Below are 23591 nucleotides of genomic sequence, written 5' to 3'. Positions count from 1 at the left end.
ATTTAGTGCGTAGCACTGTGCGAAACTTATAACCGTTCTTAAAGCACTTTCAGGAGTTATTCAATCACATTCGAGATGTCTTCCAGCGTGCCATACGACCCCTACATCCCTAACCAAACAACCGGTGATGAGTCTAACTCTCGTACGGCGGCCATTCAGGCGGTATGTATCACAAACTGACAATATCATTTCATTATGAACATCAAATGAAATCACAGGCATGTCCGGCTTACTAACTGAAATAGCAAATCGATGACACGGTTGGCATCATGAGAGACAACATCAATAAAGTCGCTGAAAGAGGTGAGAGATTAGACTCTATCGAGAACAAGACAGACAACCTTGCAATCTCGGCTCAAGGATTTAGAAGAGGCGCGAACAGAGTTCGTAAAGACATGTGGTGGAAGGACATGAAGATGCGTATGTGTCTTATTTTGGGTATCATTATTGTTTTGATTGTCATCATCGTGCCTATTGCTGTTCATTTCTCGTAAGCGGGAGCAAAAATTTCATCATCAATCTCACCCGGTCTAGCTTGAAGCCTACACAGTTTTTCAGTGTTAATTTGAATAAATGACTTATGTATAAATTTACAATCAGTGTTCGGACAAACTAGCTTCATAAGCTGCCTCGTCCAACAATTCCTCCTTAGCTGCAACTGTATCAGCGGATTCGGCCAATTTGATTTGTGCGATCCAGCCGCCACCCATTGGGTCCTCGTTAATCAACTGTGGTCTGCTTTCCAAGTCCTCATTGACAGCAACAACCTCACCTGCCACAGGAGCGTAGATTTCACTTGCGCTCTTGACACTCTCAACTGAGCCAATAGAATCGCCGACTTCGTAAGTCACACCAACCTCTGGCAATTCCACAAATGTAGTGTCACCTAAAGCCTCAGAAGCGTAAGTGGTGATACCAATGAAAGCGGAGTTGTCTTTGTGAACCGCCAACCATTCGTGCTCATTCGTGAATTTAACGTACTTGGGACCTTCTTCTTGGTATTTCCAGACATGCGATTGGGTGTTGACGCGAAAGTTACTAGAATTGAATCTCAAGGCAACTCTGGGTGTAGATTTGAAGGCAGGTCTAGTAAAGATGTTGTTCTGTCTGGCCAAGGCTCTGATCATTGTGTGACGATATAGTAAGAGAGGAAGTTCGATAAGCAAAGGATCCCCCAACACCTTTATATGGGGAGTTCTGCGCGCCCCAGACTCGTTGGAAGTCACGGGACGAGTCGAAAAGAGAACAGAGTCAAGATTGTGCGGCATCTTCCCCATGGCAATCTGTATATATCCTTATGAGAGTCATGGAGATGGATCGGTGAGCTGATTTCTGATTAGCCACCCATTTCAGATTTCAATCGAGCTACTCCAGAGCAAAAGTATTATTAAGAAGAGAAATAAAATAAAACTCTTTGATAATGAAGAGCCCTTGAGCAGAAGTATTCGTTATGTTCGTGGCACCTAACACACTCATATGACATTCATGAAACGGTTAGGTCGCTAAAAGGAGGTACACAAATGGTAATACCTCTATGTTCTAAAATAAGTCTTATGCAAATTTCTAGTAGAATCTCAGATCGAAGTAACTTCTAACGTAGTTCAATGATGGCACACACTGACACTGTCAAGATCCATACCAGTATCAAAATGAAGCCGAGTGTTCTGTCTGCTTGATGATGTGAAAATACAGAAAAGTATAGATTCATGAAAACAAGCACACAAAAAATAACGATGACGTTAAGGCGTAACGTCGTCGAATGGTAAATTCCAATAGTTGTGAGGTCGCTGTTGGACATCACCAACAAGGAGCTGAAACCCATTGAACAAAGAGAGAGGAGTGGACCTCCAAAGCATGCAGCAAAAGCCATGAGTGGCATTCCCATCAGAGCAATTGTTAGATTAGAAATAAGGTCTCCAACCGAATTACCCATCGCAAAAACGGTTACTCCTAATATCTCATCACTGATCCCCATGATAAGAGCCACTTGTTTCAAGATGGCGATAACCTCAGTAGCAAACACAGAAATCCAATGTATCGAGAGGACAAAGCCCAAGATTGATCCCGTGTAATTCCATGCTTTAAATACAGTCATTTGGTGTTCAAACTGAGGACATCTCGTGGGAAGGAACAAGAAGGCTATAGTAGATGCCCCTAGAAAAATTGGAGGAACTAGCAAGATAATGAAAAGCGGCTTTAAATGCATCAAGGCTAAAGTGGTTATGCCTAGTGCAAATTGAATCTTGAAAGCCATGAGATCGAGGCGAATATCATACAGTTCCCCCAAACTTGTTTGTAGTTCTTGATTTGTGGTGGGCAATGTGAAAGCATTCGAACCCCGAACTGTGTTATGAGCATATACTATTGCTTTCTCTCTAACTGGAGTCGTGAAAGAAAGAACAACTTTCGCTGGATAAGTAATGATGAAGAAAACCTTAGAGACGGTAGTGTCATCATGGTTCCAGCGAGGAACAAGCGAGTGGATCACCTCCTTGAGAAGTTTTCTCTTTATATGCTGCAGGCCCCAATGGTATTGTTGATTTGCTTCTGCTTCTTCTTCCAGTGCCGACTCGTAAAAGGTGGTGTTCTGAGTTTCCTCTTCGCGTAAAGGTTCTTCCAGGCTCCTTCCCTCTACTTCTGAATTGATGGAGTTCATCCCACGGTTTGAAAGATTGGTCGTATGCATGCTAAGCTCCTTTAAGAGGATTTTGAGACCGTAAGACCCTGTCTGCACGGGTACGGGTATATCAAGCTCCTCCTCGGGATGAGCTGCGAAATAACCTTCAACCTCTTCGAGCATTTGCCTCTCTTCGTCAGACATATCTTCAAGAGATTCGATACCCGGAAGCAGCAACCCTGCAGATGTGATCTCGTCAGTCTCCCCCTGTATGTCAGAAGCTGGAATATTAAATGTGCTTCTTATTCTTTCTGTCGTGATTCTCTTTCTATTCGCAACTTTCAACCACGAATGGTTTAACACAGCCACAAGAACATATATGGCATATATTCCAATAAGAATTGAGGCCTTCGTCACGTCTAATTCGTTCTTTTCGAGAGCGTACTCGATTACCGCGAGTACCACGATATAAAAGAAGTTGTCTCTAGTGTAATGAAACACTGGTACTTTAAACGGCGAGATTAAACATATCGAGCCTATAACGACTGTGAGAACGAATAATGTGGCACCTAGTAATTCGGAAATTGCCAATTCGGCGGATCCAATGCTGAGAGCCGTGAAAGTTCCAAATATGTCTGCTGCGCTGTTACCAATTGCAAGAAGCGTAAGACCTGCAAGATGATCTGAAAGCTGTAGAAGCTTCGAAATTGTGTATAAGTTTGGACTCAAGAAGTCCGCTGCAGTGATTCCAAGGCTCGCAAAGCTCACCGTTAAAGCCAAAATTGCAATGGACATAACTAGAACACCTGGTAAGTAGCAGTAGTATAAGGAAAGATAGTTTAGTAACCCGACATTGTATTCCTCGGTATTACAAGCTTCCCGTACATGATCACAACGCAATGCAACGGGTTTGAGATATATGTCTTTGCATTCGAGAGTGGGGGTGGTGGAGTCTTGACTCTTTGACGAATGCGCTAGCTGAATGGTTGAAGAAACCTCTGTAGGGACAGATACATGATACTGTATCATAGACTCGGGGTCATGCTCCTCTAGAACAAGTTCGGGCAGTAGGTTTGAGGATGAGTGACCAATTGCCTGACAAGTGGAAAGAATTTGTATGAAGGGTACTAGTCGAGCTCTCATAATGTGAGGTAAATCTAGGAGCAATTCCTTGATCTAGAGTCGCTCAACTGAGTTGTAGAATGCTTGGTCTATGGCAGGTACTTAACGCAGCCTTATCAGTCTATGTAGTGCTCAGATACCATGATATGCAGTTTCATGATACAGACTCATGATCGAACAACAGATTTTGACGCAAAGTGGCGAACCCGTTGGTTAAACCTTATCGGACTTTACTTTGTCTCTGAGACGTGATCTACAGTGAGAGGTGGAAGAGGAGAAAGACGATTAATTCTGAGTAATGTGGATCACAAGCCCAAATGTAAACAGTGAAACACTTTTGAAAGATAAATAAATGTATAGCTGATCATTGCACCATCTCCCATACGGGCGCACGAAGGCAATCCCTTAGTGGTAACGAGTTACCAGCGCATGAGATGCTGCACCCAAGATCAACCAATTGTTCTCCAGTCCACCATAATAATTGAGGCTAATGCCTCAAATACAACAATACTCCGATGGTCATGGGCCAAGAACGCCAAAAGGGTTCAACCTCTACGGAATGCTGTAGCGTTGTTGATGGCTGTTAAATTAGCGTTAAGGAAAAAAAAAATAAATCACGATGATGTGCCTCTTTTATGCGAGCGCTGTTGGCCGGGTAACTTAGCTACAGGTTGCAAATATTGCAAAATCCCTATGCCATCGAGTGGAAAGTTCCAACGTGAAATGAAATAAATAATGTTTTCTAGGCTCAAAATATATCTTCCTTCTAAATAATTTAAATATGTACACGATGATTTTTTGCCACGCCATCATCAAGGTCTTGGTAATGTGAAACTTCCGATTTAGAGCATCCAGCAGCTATCCGTCTATAAATGTTGCCTCCCCTTGTACAGACATCCAAACCAAACAAATGTAGTAAGCGATGAAATCAAAATATGCCCTGTGACGACTCAAGCCACACATATAGAGCTTGATAAGACAATTGACTGAGACTTTTCATGCCCTACGGGGCTGGAATTTGTAGATGTGATCGAGAAATGCAATAATTGACACATGCTTTACCACGACCATTAGAAAAACCACCATCTTTTCTTTGGCTTCTCCTGTTCATCCAGCATGAATTCCTTTGCGTATTGTCTGTGTGTATCGAGCTCTCGGAGAATTTGCTCTTCTTGGTCTTGTTGCCTCCTTTGGGCCTCCAAAACATGTCTCTCAGCTGGCCTGTTCAAAGCGAAATCACCCTCTTTAGTCAATCGTATATCTGTTGGGATGTAGTCAGCATCTCTCACATTCTTGATGATGTGGTTGTTCTTCTTGGGGTGGTATAAGTCGTCATACTCAGTTTCAGACAAGCCCACTAACATCTCCTTAGCCCTGAGACGATAACGGTAGAAATCCGACATGACATTCTCCTTTCCATCATTCCACCTGTAAAAGAAGGAAAAGTATACAATGATCGACCCTGTCAAGAAGGTGCCAAACCATCGTGTACCTGTATTGAGTCGCTGATTGGTGTCCACCTTACGTAGCACCATGTACTGGCCTGGATACAAATTAGATCTCGGACGAGGTGTATAATTAAGCTTTTTCATGGTTTCATTGATCTTCTGGTATTGCGTGGGTGTTTTCGGTATTGATGAGAAGCCTTGAGGTTCCTGGCCAGGAAGGCGAAATTCCGAGGGGTAACCCTCAGCAGGACGTAGATCTGTGGGATCATAAGGATTATAGGGAGCTTTTGGTGGAATCCAGCCTTTGGGGTTTGGTCTTCTGTCGTTGTCTGACATGGTTTCCTTGTTAGATCGATAGCTTCCTCACTTTTTTTCTCTGAGGTACTCAACTTTTTAGGCGCAGACTACGCATTTACCCCGGAGTTGAGAGAATGGAAAGCAGAAGCTTTACAATATTTGAAGTGATGCTTAGGGATAAATGAAACTTCAAACAACCTTTCGCAATACCATGAGTTTAGCAGTCCCTTACAAAGACATGCAAATCTTTTTTCGTCTTTACTGGGAGTTCACAATCTGACTTCTAAACAATACACTGTACCTCTTCTAGGATGCATGGACTACAGGCTTCACTATTCTCTCAAATCCGACTTCATGAAACTGTGGCAGCTTCGAGTAACCAAACGAAATGCTCAAATCACCAAATTCGTACGTTAATCCACAAAAGCACGTGAGATCCACATAGTCCAGTAGATTGCCGATCGTATAACCCCGACAGACTTTGACCCACTTCCGCAGATTATCGCATTAAAAGGCAACAGCAAGTATATGGGCCCTTTTCAGAAGCTCGAGGAATGTGAAGGAACAGGACTATCTCCTGAGAAACACCCGTACCTCTCTCGCCCTTCCCTCCCGCGGTGGCCAACGAATCTCGCTGATATAACGCTATCTAGATCAACTATTTTCTATTGACTTGTCTTTAAACCTATATTCTCGATCCTACTGGAATCAATTAATCCTATTTTAAAAAAGGGAACATAGGTCATGACAGCAGAAGACAAGAAACCGCTTTTGGACGCCTCTGGTGCTCATGAGGCCGACGACGCCACCGCTACTGCCATTTTGAGAAGAAAGAAGAAGGACAACGCTTTGATCGTGGATGATGCTACAAATGATGATAATTCCGTCATTACCATGTCCTCGGCCACGATGGAGCTCTTGGAATTGTTCAGGGGTGACACAGTCTTGGTCAAGGGTAAGAGAAGAAAGGACACCATCTTGGTTGTGCTCTCAGACGACGAAATGCCAGATGGCGTTGCCAGAATTAACCGTTGCGTCCGTAACAACTTGAGAGTGAGATTGAGTGATATCGTCACCATCCACCCTTGCCCTGATATCAAGTACGCCTCCAGAATCTCGGTGTTGCCTATTGCTGACACTGTGGAGGGAATCACTGGCTCCTTATTCGACGTGTACTTGAAGCCATACTTCGTTGAGGCATACAGACCCGTTAGAAAAGGCGATTTGTTCACCGTGAGAGGTGGTATGAGACAGGTTGAATTCAAGGTTGTGGATGTCGAGCCAGAGGACTTCGCCATTGTCGCCCAGGATACTATCATTCACTGTGAAGGTGAGCCAATCAACCGTGAGGACGAAGAAAATAACATGAACGAAGTCGGTTATGACGACATTGGAGGTTGCAAGAAGCAGATGGCTCAGATAAGAGAATTGGTTGAGTTACCTTTGAGACATCCTCAATTGTTCAAGTCGATTGGTATCAAGCCACCAAAGGGTATCTTGATGTATGGTCCTCCAGGTACGGGTAAAACCATTATGGCCAGAGCTGTTGCTAATGAGACTGGTGCTTTCTTCTTTTTGATCAACGGTCCTGAGATTATGTCGAAAATGGCTGGTGAATCCGAATCGAACTTGAGAAAGGCTTTCGAGGAAGCTGAAAAGAACTCCCCAGCTATCATTTTCATTGATGAGATTGACTCTATTGCTCCAAAGAGAGACAAGACAAATGGTGAGGTTGAAAGAAGAGTTGTATCCCAATTGTTGACCTTGATGGATGGTATGAAAGCAAGATCTAATGTGGTGGTCATCGCCGCTACGAATAGACCAAATTCTATTGATCCTGCTTTGAGAAGATTTGGTAGATTCGACAGAGAGGTCGACATCGGTGTGCCAGACGCCGCTGGTCGTTTGGAGATCTTGAGAATCCACACCAAGAACATGAAGTTGGCCGACGATGTTGAGTTGGAGGCTATCGCTTCCGAAACACATGGATTTGTCGGTGCTGATGTTGCGTCCTTGTGTTCCGAAGCTGCTATGCAACAGATTCGTGAAAAGATGGATCTTATCGATTTGGAGGAGGAGACAATCGATGCCGAAATCTTGGATTCCTTGGGTGTCACTATGGAGAACTTCAGATTCGCTTTGGGCAACTCTAATCCTTCCGCCTTGCGTGAAACCGTTGTCGAGAATGTCAACGTCACCTGGGACGATATTGGAGGATTGGACGACATCAAGAACGAATTGAAGGAAACCGTCGAATACCCTGTGTTGCATCCCGATCAATACCAGAAGTTCGGCTTGGCCCCATCGAAGGGTGTTTTGTTCTTCGGTCCTCCAGGTACTGGTAAAACCTTGTTGGCAAAGGCCGTTGCAACTGAAGTTTCCGCTAACTTCATTTCTGTCAAGGGTCCAGAGCTCTTGAGTATGTGGTACGGTGAGTCTGAATCCAACATTAGAGATATCTTTGACAAGGCCAGAGCTGCTGCACCAACAGTGGTCTTCTTGGATGAATTGGATTCTATTGCGAAGGCAAGAGGTGGTTCTCACGGTGACGCAGGCGGAGCCTCAGATAGAGTGGTGAACCAGTTGTTGACAGAGATGGATGGTATGAATGCCAAGAAGAATGTGTTCGTGGTTGGTGCCACTAATAGACCTGACCAAATTGATCCTGCTTTGTTGAGACCAGGTAGATTGGATCAGTTGATTTACGTTCCATTGCCCGATGAGGGTGCAAGATTGTCGATCTTGCAAGCTCAGTTGAGAAACACTCCATTGGAGCCTGGTTTGGAGTTGACCGAGATCGCTAAAATCACAAACGGCTTCTCCGGTGCTGACTTGTCTTACATTGTTCAAAGATCTGCCAAGTTTGCGATCAAGGACTCCATTGAGGCCCACATTAGGCTCGTGAAGGAGAAGGGAGATGGAGAAGTCAAACAAGAAGAGGGTGATGACGTCGACATGACCGATAAGCCAAAGGCTGAAGAGGAAGAGGACCAGGAAGATCCAGTTCCTTACATCACCAAAAACCACTTCGAGGAGGCCATGAAGACAGCCAAGAGATCTGTCTCGGACGCCGAGTTGCGCCGTTATGAGGCCTACGCTCAGCAGCTACAAGCATCTAGAGGTCAGTTCACCAACTTCAGATTCTCCGAGAATGAGGGTATCGCCGGCGAGTCCGGCGCTGGCGCAGCTTTCGCAAATGAAGCCGAAGAAGATGATTTGTATAGTTAGACGTACTTATCGTGGATAATGAGTTCAATATATGGTACCGTTGGTCAATTGTTGTAAATGTTTACGCTTGGGTCATCTAGTTAGCCCACCGTGCATAATGTGGGGTCCTAAGGTTGAGTGCAATTGAAAGCGAGAAGGAAGGTAGAGACATTTGAGCTTCTGTGTGCCTCGGGGATAAGTGTACCTTCCTAAATCATTAAATGTGTGTGCGCTTTTAAGAAAAGTTCCCCGATAATAATTTTTTTATTTCTTGTCGGCTTGTATGGAAATCACCTTAGGTATGACTGCAGAGGTTGTATGACGAACAATAGGAGCAATGAGCAAAAGTGAGACGGAAAATCTCAAAAACTTAATCATCTCAAACACACTTTTTCCTTATCTACCAGGATCACAAAAGCAAGGCTTCTCTACCTGCTTCATTTCGAGAATTTTATTTTGTTATATTGCATGACTGTCTTGCTTATCGAATGAGTATCATATATTAGATACTTCACTCCTAGAGTTTATCTGATTCCGCTTTCACCTTTTTACCTCAAACACCTTGCATTATGAGAGGACTCTCGAACGGAACCATTTTGGCCATAGGCCCTGTCTTTATTGTTGCAGCTGATTTCATAGCAACTAGATTTTCCAGTGGTCTGCTGAAGAAGGCATCCACCAAAACTCAGTCATTGTTCAGAAACCATGTTTACGGAACTCATTTCTACAACACCAAGCTACTGAAAGTTTCAAAGAACCCATAATACCATCAACTTTGCGACTGGCTCGCAATGGCAAAGACAGAATTCAGTTTCTCCACATGTTACATTTAGTTTACGATATAATTTGCATTTAATGATTAAGATATTTCACTATTAGTCTTATTGACGCTTTTCACGAGATCTCTTTGGTACCCTGGCAAGCCAATAGAAGAACAAGGTTCCAATGATGTTGATGAAAATGTAGGCAATGAAGATGCCCATGTCTCTCCAGCGGTAATTGTATTGGGCGCTGACCGAGTCCAAAAACACATTAGTCGAGCTCACGGTACAGAACTCACACTGATCAGTAGCATTTTCGTCGACCAAGTACCCTCCCGCAAACAGCATGTAAGTCGCCATGTACTCGCCGCATGTTCCCTCTTCTGGTGTGAATCTCAACAACTCAACATCGGAGCATGTCACATCAGAATTCGCCAAACCAACCGAAAGGACCGTTGAAACAAAATATGTGAATGGACTGCACCGGTACATGAAGATCCAGAACCGTGGCATGTCATCCTTGGAAGACAAAACACCGCAGAACATCAAACTCATACTGAACAACAAACTTGCCAAGTTAGCAGCGTTGTTCGCCAATTCCGAGAAGGAGATACAGAGCTGGCCCATAGTGGATGTGTAAATGTAGAAGCAGACAATTGCGAGCCACATTGTAGCTCCACGCTCAGCCACTGTATCAGTAGGAACAGCATTATTGTAGAGACCAGTGGGATAGTACCAAACGAAGAAAGCCAAAGTACCACAGACAATGTTCCAAGGAATTTCCGCAGTAACAAGCGCCAAAATGAAAGTGATCCATGAGTACGTTCTGGAAGGACGTTCTCTTACCTCGTAAAGGTCTCTTTGAGCCACAAAGTGAGGAAGATATTGCTGAATAAGAGTGTTGAATACCACCATGAACATGAAAACTGAGAACATCTGGTTTTGAAGACCTTGAAGGGACTTGTCAGCTTTGAAAAATGTGAAACCGTTGAACATAGGTGCGAGGACAGAAAGCAACACTTTTGAGTAGGTATACGATGGTGTTCTCCAATACTGTTGGAAAACTCTCTTCGTAACCAGCTGGTATTGAGCCCACAAGCCTCTAGCATACTTTTTGTACTTCTCAGGATCCTCCGATACTGGTCTCTTGGGGAGCTCCCTGTCCATTTCATCAAGCTCTTCAATCACTTCTTGGTATGCCTTGGACTGACGCCAGACTTGATGGTAATCTCTATCAGCATGGGAACCTGGTGCAGCGCCAATAACTTCCAACATCCATTCGGCTGGGTTGGCGTGATGTGGACATTTAGGTGCTCCTTCACCTTCGAAGTAGTCGATCATGGTTTGGCAGTTGTCTCCCAAATCACCGAAGTAGACAGTCTCTCCACCCTTCTGCAAGAAAAGCAAGCGGTCAAACTCTTTCATCAAGATCGCTGAAGGCTGGTGAATCGTACACAAGATAGCCTGTCCATGGTCAGCCAACTTCCTAATCAATTTGCAAATGGACCAAGCGGTCTGGGAATCCAAACCAGATGTTGGCTCGTCCAAGAAAACCAATAATCTGGGCTTTGCAACCAACTCGACAGCGATAGTCAATCTCTTACGCTGCTCGACGTTCAAACCTTCACCAGGCACTCCCACGACGGCGTCCGCAAACTTTGTCATCTCCAAAAGTCTAATGATGTACTCCACGTACTCATCTTTTTCGGCCTTTGAAGTACTTGATGGCTGTCTCAAGTAAGCAGAGAATTGCAATGCCTCACGAACGGTAGAAGTCTGAAGATGAAGGTCCTGCTGCTGAACGTAACCAATCGATCTTTGGAATGCAGAGTCCAATTCACGCCCATTAACCATACGTTTGCCGTCTGTGACATCACCTGAAGTCAATCTTTCTGATAAAGCATTCAACAAAGTCGTTTTACCTGCACCAGATGCTCCCATTAAAGCTGTCACTTGGCCTGGTTTGACCCATCCGTCGACGCCATTCAAGATCACTCTATGCTCCGACTTGATTTTGACTTGGTAGGTGAGGTTTCTCCAGTGAAAGATATCGGATGTGTTTGGAAGCTTCTTGTCACTGATATCAGAGTCATCGTCATCCTCAAAAAGATCTTCACCTTTAAGCTTTTCATCTAGAGTTGCTGACTCCAAATCACTGTTTTCCTTCAACTGCTTTCTCCTCTTGCGTAAAGCAGACTCCTGGAATACAAGAATCTCACCATTTTGCATTGCCCCCTTGTTGATTTCAACAAGGAAAATGTAGATACAGAAGAAGAAAACAGCAAATGCAATAACGATGCCAAAGTTCCTCCATTTGTGAGCATTTTCGTACTCAAATGAGAGTCTGATAAATTCATCTCCGTTAACATAGTCCTCACCAGGGTTGGCACCTCTTTCCAGGCAAATCACACTGTCTCCCAGCGTAGGATATCCTGGTCCAGAAGGAACGTAAAGAGAACAAGGGAAGTCTCTTCCGTGGAATTCATTGGCAACTAAAGCTTCGAAAGCATAGGCGACCACATCAATGTAGTTAATCCATCTGCACCAGCCGTGCATGTCTTGTGGAGGAATAACAAAACCGGTGAAGATGGTCATGGCTGTCAACAATAACGAAGCAGGAGTCATTGCCGATGACAAGGATTTCGAGGCAGCACCAATGCATCTGAAAAGATGTGACATTGCAATGGTGCATGAGAAGTTGATCAACAAGTAGAAGAAAAAGTGCCCGGCACTTCTCCGCAAATGCACAGTGAAGTAAAGAATAACGTTGAAACAAATGCACTGAATGAGCTTGGGTGGGAGCTCTGTCATAATGGATGCAAACGCATCGGCAGCTGGGTGGTATAATGCGTAAGTCTTGTGTTTCTCGACAATAGGACGGGCTTCGTAGAGGGAGAAAATCTCCAAAAGAGAGCCGAAAGCATTGAGAAGAACTGCAAAGAACAAGACAGCGGTTCTTCTATAAAAGGAGTCAGTGTCCGGATTCAAATCAATGAACATCGTGGAGACAATGACAGACATGATGATGTTACCAATCACACTGAAGAGTGTAATCGATGGATCTCCTCTTGTTCGGCTAAAGTTTCGCTGCATCAAGTATTTCACTTGCATTCCAAAGGAAACAGTGTATGGGGACTTAGCTCTAGAATTCTTTGCCTGACGAGCGTTGTGAGATTCACTGAACTGCTTGCGCTTGTCTTCTATTTCTTGAGAGTCCAAGTAGTGGTCGATTTTTTTCAAGATGTTCGATCTCTCCTGTGAAGCCTGCCAGTAATCATAAAACTCCTTAGGCGTTCTAGGAACCTTATTCTCGAAGCCTTCCCTGACTTCTCTCTCTATAGGGTTGGTAAGAGAAGTCAAAAAGTCAGCTGTCGTTTGTCTCTGAGGACAGTGGTAACCCATGTTTGTGAAAAACTCTTTGGCTTCACGAGCTGAGCCATTGTAGATTTGGTATCCCTCATACAAGAGAATGACGTTGTCGAACAAGTCGTAAGCATCTTGCGAACACTGATAGATGGCAATTAAAGGTGTCGTTTTGGTCACTGTCGCAGAAGTCTTCAAAGCTCTAACAAACTCCAAAGCAGTGGCAGAGTCCAATCCACGGGTGGAGTTATCCCAACATTGTAGGCATGCCCTAGACAAATGAACTTCGGCGATGGAGACTCTCTTCCGCTCACCACCAGAAACACCTCTGATGTACTCATTTCCAACTTTTGTGTTTCTTGTATGCGATAAACCGTAGGTAGCCATGGCAACTTCAGACATGTGCTTGGCATAGTCCGTCCTCGAGATACCCTCGGGTCTGTTTTTCGGTGTTCTCATTTTGGCAGCAAACTCTAGTGTCTGTTGGACTGTCATCTGAGGGAAATGAGATTCGGTTTCAGCACAGTAGACAACGTCACCTCTGTAATGCTTCTTGATTTCCTGGGGGGTGAGTCCATCGTACAGAATGACGGAGTTGTCATCGATATGGAAACCATGTGTTTGAGAAGCAATGGTCTTCAAGAAGGTGGAACAGCCAGCACCCGGTCTTCCCAAAACCACCGTGACAGACCCTGGTTCTATTATACCATCCATGGGTTTCAAAATGTCAAATCTGGTTCTCTCACGATAAGAGCTTGACCGATTTTGAATGAATTGAGAAACATTCTTGTAAATTGCATTGGCAAAGTTGGACTGGTAGTCAGCGTCAGCAGCCTGACCATAAGCACGGAGCCCCTTGTAGACAACGCCCAAGGAGGCCGGTTTATAGTAATCTGGGTCCGAACAGGCCAACTGATGCATGTTCTTAACCCAAAACTTTGAGTCAAAATCGTCAGAATTGGGATCCAAGCGGGGATCCAGCGTCTGATCCATTGGGTTGACACCCGGCACCAGGAGCTGGCTGAGTTTTTTTGTCAACGAATGGTTCACCAGCTCTCCGGTTGCGGAGTGGTTGGTAGCCGTGCGGGCTAACATTCTGATATCCTTAGCGACTTCATCGGTGAAGCCTTCGTACTGCTCCAGGCTGGGTCGTTCTGTTTCCAGCATTGAAGGCAAATTAAAGAAAAAATTGAGATGTGTTTTTCCATGGATTTGTCACCCGGTTCTTATAATGTGTCTCCACAACCGGGTCGGCTAGCGAAAAACAATGCGATCCGGCCGGCAGGCCATGCGCACGAGCAAAGCACTAGAGACGGGGATCATGCTAAGCGAGTTTTTCATTATTAACAGGTTTTTATGCTTCGTATTCTTTAGGCATCCTAATCCGGACATTTTGGTGGTATTTCCGATAAACTTCCATAGTTCTCCCACTTGTGGGGAACGATGGTGCTGGATTCTTCAATAGCACACGGCTGAGCCATATGCAAGGGAACCTAAGTTTCGGGAGCTCACTGTTTTTTTGTCTATCCGGACCCGGAACCTGGGTGAGTTCCGAAAGCGCCCTGCCCGATTTTCTATGATAACGCGGGCATCGAAAAATCTACGGCTCCGAGAATCATGCCGTTCCGTGCTGCCATGAAAATAATGACAAAGGCTACGACAAGGCCGAGCCGGTGTATGACCCCTTAGTGGTAATCCCCGCTTCGCCTTATATTAGTTGGGCCGTTTGAGACCACGTAGGCTGTTATCAATTTAATATTCGGCTCTCTGTGTGCATCGGCCGGTATTATTGTGGCTCGTTGTGTTACCCTGTTGACTCCAATTGATCAAGTGACTCCGTGAATCGCCGAACCCGACTTCTTCCTATACGTCAATATCTGAACGCCGCTTTGTATTATCTATACAAACGTTAATATCCTTCTGTCCAAGAACTCAAATCTTCACGCCTGGCATGTCCTTGCCGATTCTAGCCGCAATGCCTACTGGGTTGGCGATCACGCTGTCCAAGTCCCAAATGCCGCTTTTGTAGTAAATGTCCTTTTTCAAGAACTCAAGGATTTCCTCCTTGGACTCGGCATACAAGTGGAAAGTGCTTCCGGCGAATTGGGTCTTTTCAACGTCCTTGTAGATGGCACCCACAGAAGTGACAATTCCGTCGTTGACTGTTGCTGGAATGCCTTGAACGTGTTCAGCTCTCACTGGTGTTCTGTCCACACCGGGCTTGTCAAACACAATAACGTTCCACTCGATTTTAGCCATTTTTGGTGCAATTGAAGGGTGTAATTACTTGAGTTTAGTTCGCGCGGTTATCTTGATTGACAGCTTGACACTTTCACGCCCGCAATCTCCGTGGGGACAAACAAAAGAATCAGATTTCAAGGCACCAAAAAAAATTGGTTGAGGGGAAAGTTGTTTCTAGTCACCTTCTCTTGCTGGATTTAGGTTGCAAAAATAAAGGTCCCACTGGGGTTCGAACCCAGGTTACCGGAATCAGAATCCGAGGTGATACCACTACACTATAGGACCGGAACCTTTGTTGTCAGCCAAAAAGCGTCTGACAAGTAAGGCCAAATAGCATCCTGCATATAGCTTCCTGAAGTTCGAAAAGGTCAATTTTTGAAAGCAGTCACGGCTGCCCTCACTTCATAGTAGGAGGACCTATTCTATTATGTTAGGAGATCCTGGAAGTGCCCTTAACATGTCTCTTTGAACTCTGGTCGCTTGTTTACAGCGTAATGTTTATCAATTTTGAAAAGCTCTGCCACAAGCTCCAACATGTGGAAAAACTAGAGGTCTCACTACATGGAACGATGAAATACACAATCTTCAATTGTATCGAAGGTGAAACTACTGTTTTGAGAGGTTGATAGCTTAATCCTTGTATTTTTTATATAGCTGGGACATCACTTCAGTATCCCGAAGCAGGGAGATTTGAAGCCATCAGCAGTGAAAGGCTTATTTTCATTACATATTCTAGTAGGACGCCGGTTTTATAAAAGCCCAGAGCCCATAAAAAGTGCTAGCAAACAGAAAGAGTTGGTGCTACGAATGGTCATTAAATTCTCCTGAATGTTCGTTTTTTCTTATATTTTCGTTAACCAATATAGCAAAATGCCTTCTATCGTGATAACTCGATGCAAAATCGTTCGTTGCAAACCATCACTGCCTCGTTCAGCAGTCCGGTCGCCACGAGTGAAATAAATGAGCGGGTCCTCGTCTACGAGATGGCGACGACGGACGGAGCGAATCTAACCCTTCCATCCAGGCCGCAGCCTCCCAATATCTGATGTGTATCAATGCCAAAGCATGGAATGTATGCATACCAAGTGATTAGTTTTCCAATGGGGCGTAGTACTTGATTCTCTCCTTTCTTGGGCCCAAGTCAGCGGTCTTGATACCAGCACCAAACTGATTGCCGTATGGAGAATGTGTAGGGATAGCAGTGGTTGGGACAGCGCCAATGACTTCTCTTCTGTGCTGCTTCAGGCCGATACCGCCCTTGTCTCTGATGAAAGACTTGATGAAAGAGGTCTTGTACTTTCTGGCGTAAGCTTCGTTTCTCATTTGCACACGCTCCTCCACCTGGTTGTACAAGGGAGTCTTGATGACAGGCTCCTTGGTAGATCTGTAGAAGAAGAGGGAGACGCCTGCCAAAAGAGCAACGCCAAACACTTTGGTAACGTCGATTTCGTTTTGCGATGGAGCTGGGGCATCGTGGTGGCCCGAGGAGTTGAATCTCCTAAAGTTTATTCTGGCAGCACGAGCTGAGGCCCTGAACATGATGTGATTGTTGAGTTATGGAGTAATTAGCTGAACCAAAGCTTGAGTACACTAAGATGCGAAATGTTCTGGCCAATGAGAATCAGCTGGTTTTCAATTGAGCACGGCACGTAAGTGCCAAAAATGTTCTGTGAGCGCACCGGCAGGACAGGAAGCTAGTTGGTCAAAAATGGCTGCGAAAGTCTTTTCGACTTCTGCTGTAGAGTCTCTTAACAGGGTGGCGGAGTGATGGGATTTGATCAACGAGTCGATTTTTCGAGTTTTGATGAGATTTCAGGTTAGTAGTCTTCAAACGTGGTACATGCAAACCCCTGGTCAGCTCAGTATCGGTAGTCGACTTGACAGTTTAGTAAGGACACTGGGGTCACCTCCCGAAGTAGAGATTTTACTGTAAGCTTCAACTCTTCAATACCTTCCTCTCTAAACAATACATTACATTGCCATTAACAAGTGTTCAATTGCCTGCTCCTGGACCGAGGTGACCTCGGGACAGCTCGACTGTTATTGCAGCCAAGTCGCACAAACACAAATAGCATTGCAACGAGTTCAACCATAAAAGGCTGATACCATTACAATTGCATTTCCTTGTGGCCTTTTGGGTGTCTTCCAAGATCCAATCCACATCCCACGTCTGTATCCCATGCCTAAATCCCTTTACCTACATCCCACAAGATACGTATCTGCCACTGGCATATGTCAAATTATCCTATAAATCTAGTAGCCAACGCCAATCAAGTAGTCGGCCAACTTCTCCACAACAGCAGTGGCCTCCTGGGGCTGAACGCCCGATGGGTAGTGGGCTACCACAATAGCCTGCTTGGTCTTGACGGCGACAATTCCGGTGTCGTCGAGCTTACCGTACACGGATCTGTCGTCAGCTCTCAACAAAAAGTACTTCTGACCCTCAATGTGCAAGCCGTGGGCCTGCAAGTTCAGGGGATCAGAGTATGCACCGGCAATGGCCTGAATCTCTTGAGGAGCAATTTGGAATCCTCCGGATTCGGCCCAGAGAGAGTCACCGGCAGCCGAGTAAAGAGCGGCCTTGTCAATCTTGCCGGTTGACTTGAGACTGTCTGTGTAAGCGTTCCAGGACATTGAGGTTTGGATTTATGTGAAAGAACTGTGGTGAGTTGTGTGGCTAGAGAATTTATACCTTGCCATGTCTGACCTCACGCATTCAGTTAGTGGTGCACGGGTGCCGATCTGGCCCCTGCAAACCGAGTTTGAGGTTGCCCGAGCTTCACCGTATACCGAGATACGATCTTTGTCCTTTTTCGCGGTTTTTGCAGCCGCAATGGTTTCAGTGTGCTGTCTTATTCTATTAATTGCAATTTCGGGAGGATTTCTATAGTATGATCAGTGTGTCCTCGACCGACCCGTTGGTCTTTCTCTTCTTCGATGGTGGCTCGTCATCTAGAACAACCGTGGTTGTTTCCATCTCTTCGTCACTGGGTGAATCTGGCTCCTCGTCAAATTTCACCTTGGCTCTGAGCTGGACGTCGGGAAGCGCGTTTCCACCATTATCTTGTACTTCTTGAATGTAGAGCTCGAGGTTTTCTAGTTCTTCCTCTTCATCTTGAATCAAGAGCACTTCGTCTGTTGCAAAGCCCTGGATGTCTTGAAGCTGTTTCTCTGCATTGTCATCGAAATCGAAATCGTAAATCAATCTCGACTTGCCCAAAATCACAGAAATGTCACCCGAATAGCCGTATTTTGCGCTGACTTGTTTCACTAGCTCTGCAAGTGTCATCTTGAAATCGTTCTTCGTAAGTCGTATTATTGCCTTTGTGATTCCAGAACTAGCACACTTGGGGTTAGGTCCCTCGACAGCGGCTGACGTGATTCGTTTGTTTGGCTTAATGGAGATAAACACACTCTTTGTATCTTTTGCAACGAAATCGCTGTTGAAATACAGCAAAGAGCCCAAGTTCGAGAGACCGCTTATTATGGCATTGGTCGTGGCAATGGCAGGAATGATGTTTCCAGCTATTTGTTTGATGTCGAACTTGGTTTTCAATGGTATATGGAAAACATGCGATCTCAAGTTGGCTGCGGCAGCGACAAAATTAAGAGTGTCCTCATCATCCTTGTCGAAGGTGATGATAGTCTGCTTGCCTGACTTCACCCTCTGTTGAAGGGCCTCGGTAGACTTGAAAAGAACATATATGTTTTGCAACACCGACCAGTCGTGGGTGTCGTCGGTCAAGAGTTTTGCGTTTTCTGGGTTGCTCAAGAGTTCGTCTAGGTCCTTCTTGTAAACTTTGTCAAAATCAAGAGGATTAGGTGGCACCCTGTTCTTCCAAAGACTCTCTAGTCTGAGGGACTTCTCGACGTCGTCTTTGTAAATCTTCTTTACCAACTTCGTAGGGAAGTCGTCGTCGGAGACCAACTTTTTAAGAGCTGATAACTCATTGGCTTGCAGAAGGATCCTCTCAATCTCCTCTGGATCATCTGTTTCCTTGCTCAATTCAGCTTGATTAACCTCTTTCTCCAGGGTCTCATCAAAGAGTTGAGTGAAGAGGAACTCCTTGGCCCATACAATGCAGTGAACTGGCTGGGATGGAGTTGATCTGATGGTACAGACTGGGAATGTCTGGGGAGTAGCCTTTGGCTGACATTCAAAACACTCGGTGCTGTAAGGGTAAATTGGTTGAATCTGGCCCTCAAAACCAGTAGTTCCTGATTCCATGAGTGGCTTGCGAAGAAAGAGAGCCAACTTGTTGACATACCTACGTGCTTCTAGGTTGTCTAGCGCGTTGTAGATGTAGTCGAACTGTGACCACCATGAAAGTGGGAACAAGTTGGTGTCCATCACATTACCGTGGTGTGGGACTAAATTGGAGTCAAAAAAGTTGAAGCTCTGCACAGCTTGAGCAATTGTAAGTGACTTCAGCTTATCGATGTCCTTCTGGCGAAAGAGGAACTGACGGTTCAAATTCGATAGCGTGATGGTATCCAAGTCAACGATGTGAATTTCTCCAAAACCTGATAAGAGCAAGTCCTTGAGAAGCTCACAGCCGATTCCACCGGCGCCAACCATGACAATTTTGGAAGACTTGATACGCTGTAGTCTCTCTGATCCTAAAATCTTCTTTAAATAAACATCCTTGGGCATTTTGGCTGTGGATGTGTTGGTGAGCGTCTTGATAAGTGTGTACTAGCTCTGGTGCATGGGTGTACATCAGGCTTTCCAACTCTACCAGAGATAAAGAACTTGGGTGAATTTTAAATATTGGATTGGCTGTGAGTCTTCTTGTGTTTTAATAATTGTAACTCAGTTAGTCATAGTGTTATTATTGAAGTGTCTGATTTTTTAAGCTGAGGACCTCTCTCATACATTGTGGCACTAGTGGAGAATATAACTATATTCGCAAAGTTCAAGGGAAGAATTCAGAAAAGGACAAAATTGTATACTGCAAAGAAAATATCAAAAATTATAAAAAATCAAAGCTAGATGAAAACGAGGAATCTCACCATCCTGGTGGAGAAAATACATTTTTGAAGGCTTACATCGGACCAAGGTTGGTTCTGGAGAAACTTGAACGATGTAGACGATCTAAGCTCATATAAAACTCAAAGCGATACCTACTCAAATGCTCCGTATATCGATTTATTGTTATTAAAATGCAAGCCGGTTCAGGCAAGATGGTCTTCGCCTTTTGGCAGCTTCTGCAGCTTCAGAAGATAGTCTATACACTCACAAACAAAGACCAAACACCCTTCAAGTACTGAACGATCTCGTCACCTCCCAACTTGGACTCACCGTACAATCTGTCAACGAAGTTAATAGGAACCTCGCCCACGTTGAAACCAAGGGCCTTGGCTCTCACCATCATCTCCATCTGGAATACGTAACCCTTGGACTTTGTCTCGTTGATGACCTTGGTCAAAACATCCTTCTTGTACAATCTGAACGAGCCGGTCAAGTCAGAAACGTTTGGTCTCAACACAGTAGAGGCAAGGAAGTTGGCACCTCTAGACACCAACTTTCTCTTCAAGTCCCAACCGAAAACACCACCGTCGCCAGCGTAACGAGTACCGGTGACAATGTCGTAGTCGTCTTCCTTTTGCTTGGCGATGAACTTAGGAATGGCCTCTGGGTGGTGGGAGAAATCAGCGTCCATGATAATGACGAAGTTACCAGTAACGTACTGCAAACCATGAACGTAGGCGGTACCCAAACCCAATTTGCCAGCTCTTGCTCTCAACTGAATGTGCTCAGGGCCGAAGATGTCGATCAATTTTTCGGCAACCTTCTGAGTTCCATCTGGAGAGTTATCATCGACAATCACAACTTCCCAGTTGATACCTTCCTCTCTGAAGGTTTTGTCCAAAAGGTACACGAGAATGGGCAAGTTTTTCTTCTCGTTGTAAGTGGGCAAAATAATGGAATATTTATCGGCCATTTTGCAATTCTTGTATCCTATTCTTTTCTGTTTAGACTCCAGATGTATTTCGGACAGGGTACGTGTTCTGCACCGTATGCCGGAAAATCGAGGTTTTCCACACTACAGTTAGGCGTTTTTTTTTTTGCACCCAATAGCTTATAAGATATGTACAGCTATCTATCCTTTTCTTCAAACCATTCGTATCTCTCTCTCTCTAGCCCCGATGGATGAATATAGCTCATCCCATCAATAAAACAAGTGCAAAGCACATAAGTCAAACAAGGTAAAAAAACCAGTAGGACATTCATTGAACACCTCCATATTCCTTCCAAGTATAAAAAAGTATAAAAATTAAAAAGCCGTGTTTTCCGCTCATTGGTCATTAAGGCTCAATGATTTGATCTGATTCCCGAGTAAATTGATTCCCGAATTGTTAAGCAACCCTTCCTCAGGGTGCTGCTGACCCTTGTATGGGTAGCCAGAGCCTTGAAGCCCAGGAGAGCTTCCAGACAGACTCGACTTTTGGCGCTGCTGACCTTGCATTTGAGGTGAAGCAGATTGGCTCTGCAAAAACGCCAAATGTTGTGGCAAGTGAGCTGCGCCCTGTCCAAGGTGATCCTGGCTCTGAAGGTTCTGCTGACCCAGTTTCTGAGGGAACTGAAGTTGCTGTAACTGGGAAATGTTAGAATAAAGTCCACCATTCTGAATTGGAGAAGACGAAGAGGACTGAGAGCCGTGCAGACCCTGTCCATGTCTTGTCAGGTGAGCCTGAGGTTGTTGAAGACCCAAGAAGTTATTGCTGAGGTTCAAAGGCTGTCCGCTAGCAGTAGCAGCCGCAATAGCAGCAGCGGTGGTGTTAACAGAGTGGATCGACCCTGCAGCAGCAGCAGCGGCGGCAGCGGCAGCAGCATTATGGTTGTTGTGGCCGCCCTGGTTACCGTGATTATTGTTATTATTATTGTGGTGACCGTGGTGATGACCATGACTGTGGTTGTTGGCGTGGCCGTGGTTGTTGTTATGGCCCGCATGATGATTATTATGATGGTTGTGACCTGAGTTGACCGATGCTGGCTTGGCTCTGCCACACTTCAAGCAACACAGGTTTTTGGCGAAATTGTGATATTGGCAATTTTCGTTCGTACACTTCCAGTCGCCAGCACGGAAAGGCACGCTATTGCCATAATGCATACGGTGGCCTCCGTTGTTGCCACCTGAGCCTCCAGGAACGCCGTTGTTGTTCATGCCCATGTGGCCGTGGTTGAAATTGTAGTTGTAGCCACCGGACTTCATCTGGGAGCCCGAGTAGTAGTCAGTGTAGTTGCCGTAAGCTTGTGGAGCAACTTTATCGTCATGCTTGAGACGTCTCTGCTGAGAGTTTCCATTTGAAGAGTCGAGAGCACCCAGGAACATCTGCTCTTGGATTGCCACAGCGCTTGTGGCAGGGAACAGACAACGGAAACAAGCGATTCTTCTCTGGAAGTTGGAGAAGCCACACGAGGGACAAGTCCAGTCACCAGGACGTGGGCGGTTCTTTGACAGTGGGAACGGCGTCAACAAGTCGGCTGCTTTGTCCAAGACACGAGTGGATGATGCTTGCACCTCGACGACCCTGTCGTTGAGCACGCGACCGTTCATGAAGAGCGACTGGGCTGCTTCCTCGTGCTTGGCAAATACAGCAAATCCACAAATGCCCTTAGATTTGTTCTGAGACTTGGACTCGCCGTCGGCGTTTTTCAAAGTCCAAAATGCAATGGGACGTCCCCCAAACTGCGTGAACCACGACTCCAACTCTGACTGCGTTGTATCAGACGGCAAGTTTGACAAGTACAAGATCTTGGAGCGTTCAGCCAAGAAGACCTTGGCGTCGTGAGCCGTGTCGTACGGCTTGGTGAGGACCGTCGGATGCTCTTCCACAGGAAGAGACTTGCGAGCTAGTTGGGCCAACACACGGGCGTGTATGTCGACCAAAGGAACGTCAGATTCGTCAGATGCCCAGTCTTCAGGCACATCCACAGACAAGGCGGTGACCAAGTTGCTGAGGTATGAGGAAGGGTAGCTCAACGCCTCCGGGTGCGTCAGCTGCCACTTGGAGTATTCGTTAAAAAGATCAAACACTCGCGGGTGCTGCAAGTACACTGGCAACACCACCTGTCTGTCTCGAGCTTCTCTAGGTAACGATACCCTCAAGTTGTGTATGTCTGTAGTGATGAAGGAGAAATCCTTCTGGGCCACCGCCTCCGAGACGCTCTTGTCAAACGCCCCAATAGCGTCCTTGAACGTCAAGGCGTTCTTGTCGTTGTCTCCCACATGAAGACACTCAGGCTTCAGCTGCTCCAACAGATCGGCATCCACCACGCACCACAGGAGGCTACGGAGCTCTGCAGGGCTGTGGGTTTGCGGAGTCAGCAGCGCAACGTCCCACGTGGTCTCTAGGTGTACAACCACGTATATATCGGCCATGATTTGGAGGAGGAGGAATAGGTGGAGGTGATTTTCGGTGATTTTTTTTCTGCTGTGTACAGAGCGCGCGGGCCGAATCCTTAACTAAGTGAGAGTATGGTTCAGGTGGGGGAGTTTTTTTTTATTTGGGGAAAAAGTAGAGGGGCTG

The 23591-nt window shown here is 45.4% G+C and overlaps 12 protein-coding genes and 1 non-coding gene across 13 annotated transcripts; 2 read left to right on the top strand and 11 right to left on the bottom strand.

Moving 5' to 3' along the window:
* Window positions 1-75: 75 nt before the first annotated feature.
* On the top strand, window positions 76-494 carry C7M61_003022 (SNAP receptor; the record flags this gene model as incomplete). The annotated part of the gene is made up of 2 exons (XM_024858377.1): window positions 76-162; window positions 246-494. 2 exons carry the CDS (start codon window positions 76-78, stop codon window positions 492-494), a joined length of 336 nt encoding a protein of 111 aa, XP_024713287.1.
* Window positions 495-596: 102 nt separating this feature from the next.
* On the bottom strand, window positions 597-1127 carry GCV3 (glycine decarboxylase subunit H; the record flags this gene model as incomplete). The annotated part of the gene is made up of 1 exon (XM_024858376.1): window positions 597-1127. One exon carries the CDS (start codon window positions 1125-1127, stop codon window positions 597-599), a length of 531 nt encoding a protein of 176 aa, XP_024713286.1.
* A 1234-nt stretch (window positions 1128-2361) lies between these two features.
* C7M61_003020 (uncharacterized protein) lies at window positions 2362-3760 on the bottom strand (the record flags this gene model as incomplete). Its single annotated transcript, XM_024858375.1, has 2 exons — window positions 2362-2379; window positions 2405-3760. The coding sequence occupies 2 exons, from the start codon at window positions 3758-3760 to the stop codon at window positions 2362-2364; spliced, it is 1374 nt and encodes a 457-aa protein (XP_024713285.1).
* A 1049-nt stretch (window positions 3761-4809) lies between these two features.
* On the bottom strand, window positions 4810-5523 carry MCU1 (Mcu1p; the record flags this gene model as incomplete). The annotated part of the gene is made up of 1 exon (XM_024858374.1): window positions 4810-5523. The coding sequence occupies one exon, from the start codon at window positions 5521-5523 to the stop codon at window positions 4810-4812; it is 714 nt and encodes a 237-aa protein (XP_024713284.1).
* Window positions 5524-6228: 705 nt separating this feature from the next.
* On the top strand, window positions 6229-8712 carry CDC48 (AAA family ATPase; the record flags this gene model as incomplete). Its single annotated transcript, XM_024858373.1, has 1 exon — window positions 6229-8712. One exon carries the CDS (start codon window positions 6229-6231, stop codon window positions 8710-8712), a length of 2484 nt encoding a protein of 827 aa, XP_024713283.1.
* An 860-nt stretch (window positions 8713-9572) lies between these two features.
* Window positions 9573-13982, bottom strand: CDR4 (Cdr4p; the record flags this gene model as incomplete). Its single annotated transcript, XM_024858372.1, has 1 exon — window positions 9573-13982. One exon carries the CDS (start codon window positions 13980-13982, stop codon window positions 9573-9575), a length of 4410 nt encoding a protein of 1469 aa, XP_024713282.1.
* Window positions 13983-14747: 765 nt separating this feature from the next.
* Window positions 14748-15074, bottom strand: OFR1 (Ofr1p; the record flags this gene model as incomplete). The annotated part of the gene is made up of 1 exon (XM_024858371.1): window positions 14748-15074. The coding sequence occupies one exon, from the start codon at window positions 15072-15074 to the stop codon at window positions 14748-14750; it is 327 nt and encodes a 108-aa protein (XP_024713281.1).
* A 196-nt stretch (window positions 15075-15270) lies between these two features.
* Window positions 15271-15341, bottom strand: C7M61_003015. Its single transcript has one exon. It is a non-coding gene; the product is annotated as a tRNA-Gln (tRNA).
* Window positions 15342-16145: 804 nt separating this feature from the next.
* C7M61_003014 (uncharacterized protein) lies at window positions 16146-16595 on the bottom strand (the record flags this gene model as incomplete). The annotated part of the gene is made up of 1 exon (XM_024858370.1): window positions 16146-16595. The coding sequence occupies one exon, from the start codon at window positions 16593-16595 to the stop codon at window positions 16146-16148; it is 450 nt and encodes a 149-aa protein (XP_024713280.1).
* Window positions 16596-17309: 714 nt separating this feature from the next.
* PFY1 (profilin) lies at window positions 17310-17690 on the bottom strand (the record flags this gene model as incomplete). The annotated part of the gene is made up of 1 exon (XM_024858369.1): window positions 17310-17690. The coding sequence occupies one exon, from the start codon at window positions 17688-17690 to the stop codon at window positions 17310-17312; it is 381 nt and encodes a 126-aa protein (XP_024713279.1).
* A 250-nt stretch (window positions 17691-17940) lies between these two features.
* On the bottom strand, window positions 17941-19710 carry UBA2 (E1 ubiquitin-activating protein; the record flags this gene model as incomplete). Its single annotated transcript, XM_024858368.1, has 1 exon — window positions 17941-19710. One exon carries the CDS (start codon window positions 19708-19710, stop codon window positions 17941-17943), a length of 1770 nt encoding a protein of 589 aa, XP_024713278.1.
* A 574-nt stretch (window positions 19711-20284) lies between these two features.
* Window positions 20285-21001, bottom strand: DPM1 (dolichyl-phosphate beta-D-mannosyltransferase; the record flags this gene model as incomplete). The annotated part of the gene is made up of 1 exon (XM_024858367.1): window positions 20285-21001. One exon carries the CDS (start codon window positions 20999-21001, stop codon window positions 20285-20287), a length of 717 nt encoding a protein of 238 aa, XP_024713277.1.
* A 354-nt stretch (window positions 21002-21355) lies between these two features.
* NRP1 (Nrp1p) lies at window positions 21356-23443 on the bottom strand (the record flags this gene model as incomplete). Its single annotated transcript, XM_024858366.1, has 1 exon — window positions 21356-23443. One exon carries the CDS (start codon window positions 23441-23443, stop codon window positions 21356-21358), a length of 2088 nt encoding a protein of 695 aa, XP_024713276.1.
* Window positions 23444-23591: the final 148 nt, after the last annotated feature.

This window comes from Candidozyma pseudohaemuli (genome assembly GCF_003013735.1).
Source record: "Candidozyma pseudohaemuli strain B12108 chromosome Unknown scaffold00007, whole genome shotgun sequence".
Lineage (NCBI taxonomy): Eukaryota > Fungi > Ascomycota > Pichiomycetes > Serinales > Metschnikowiaceae > Candidozyma > Candidozyma pseudohaemuli.
This window is presented reverse-complemented; position numbering and strand designations above follow the sequence as displayed.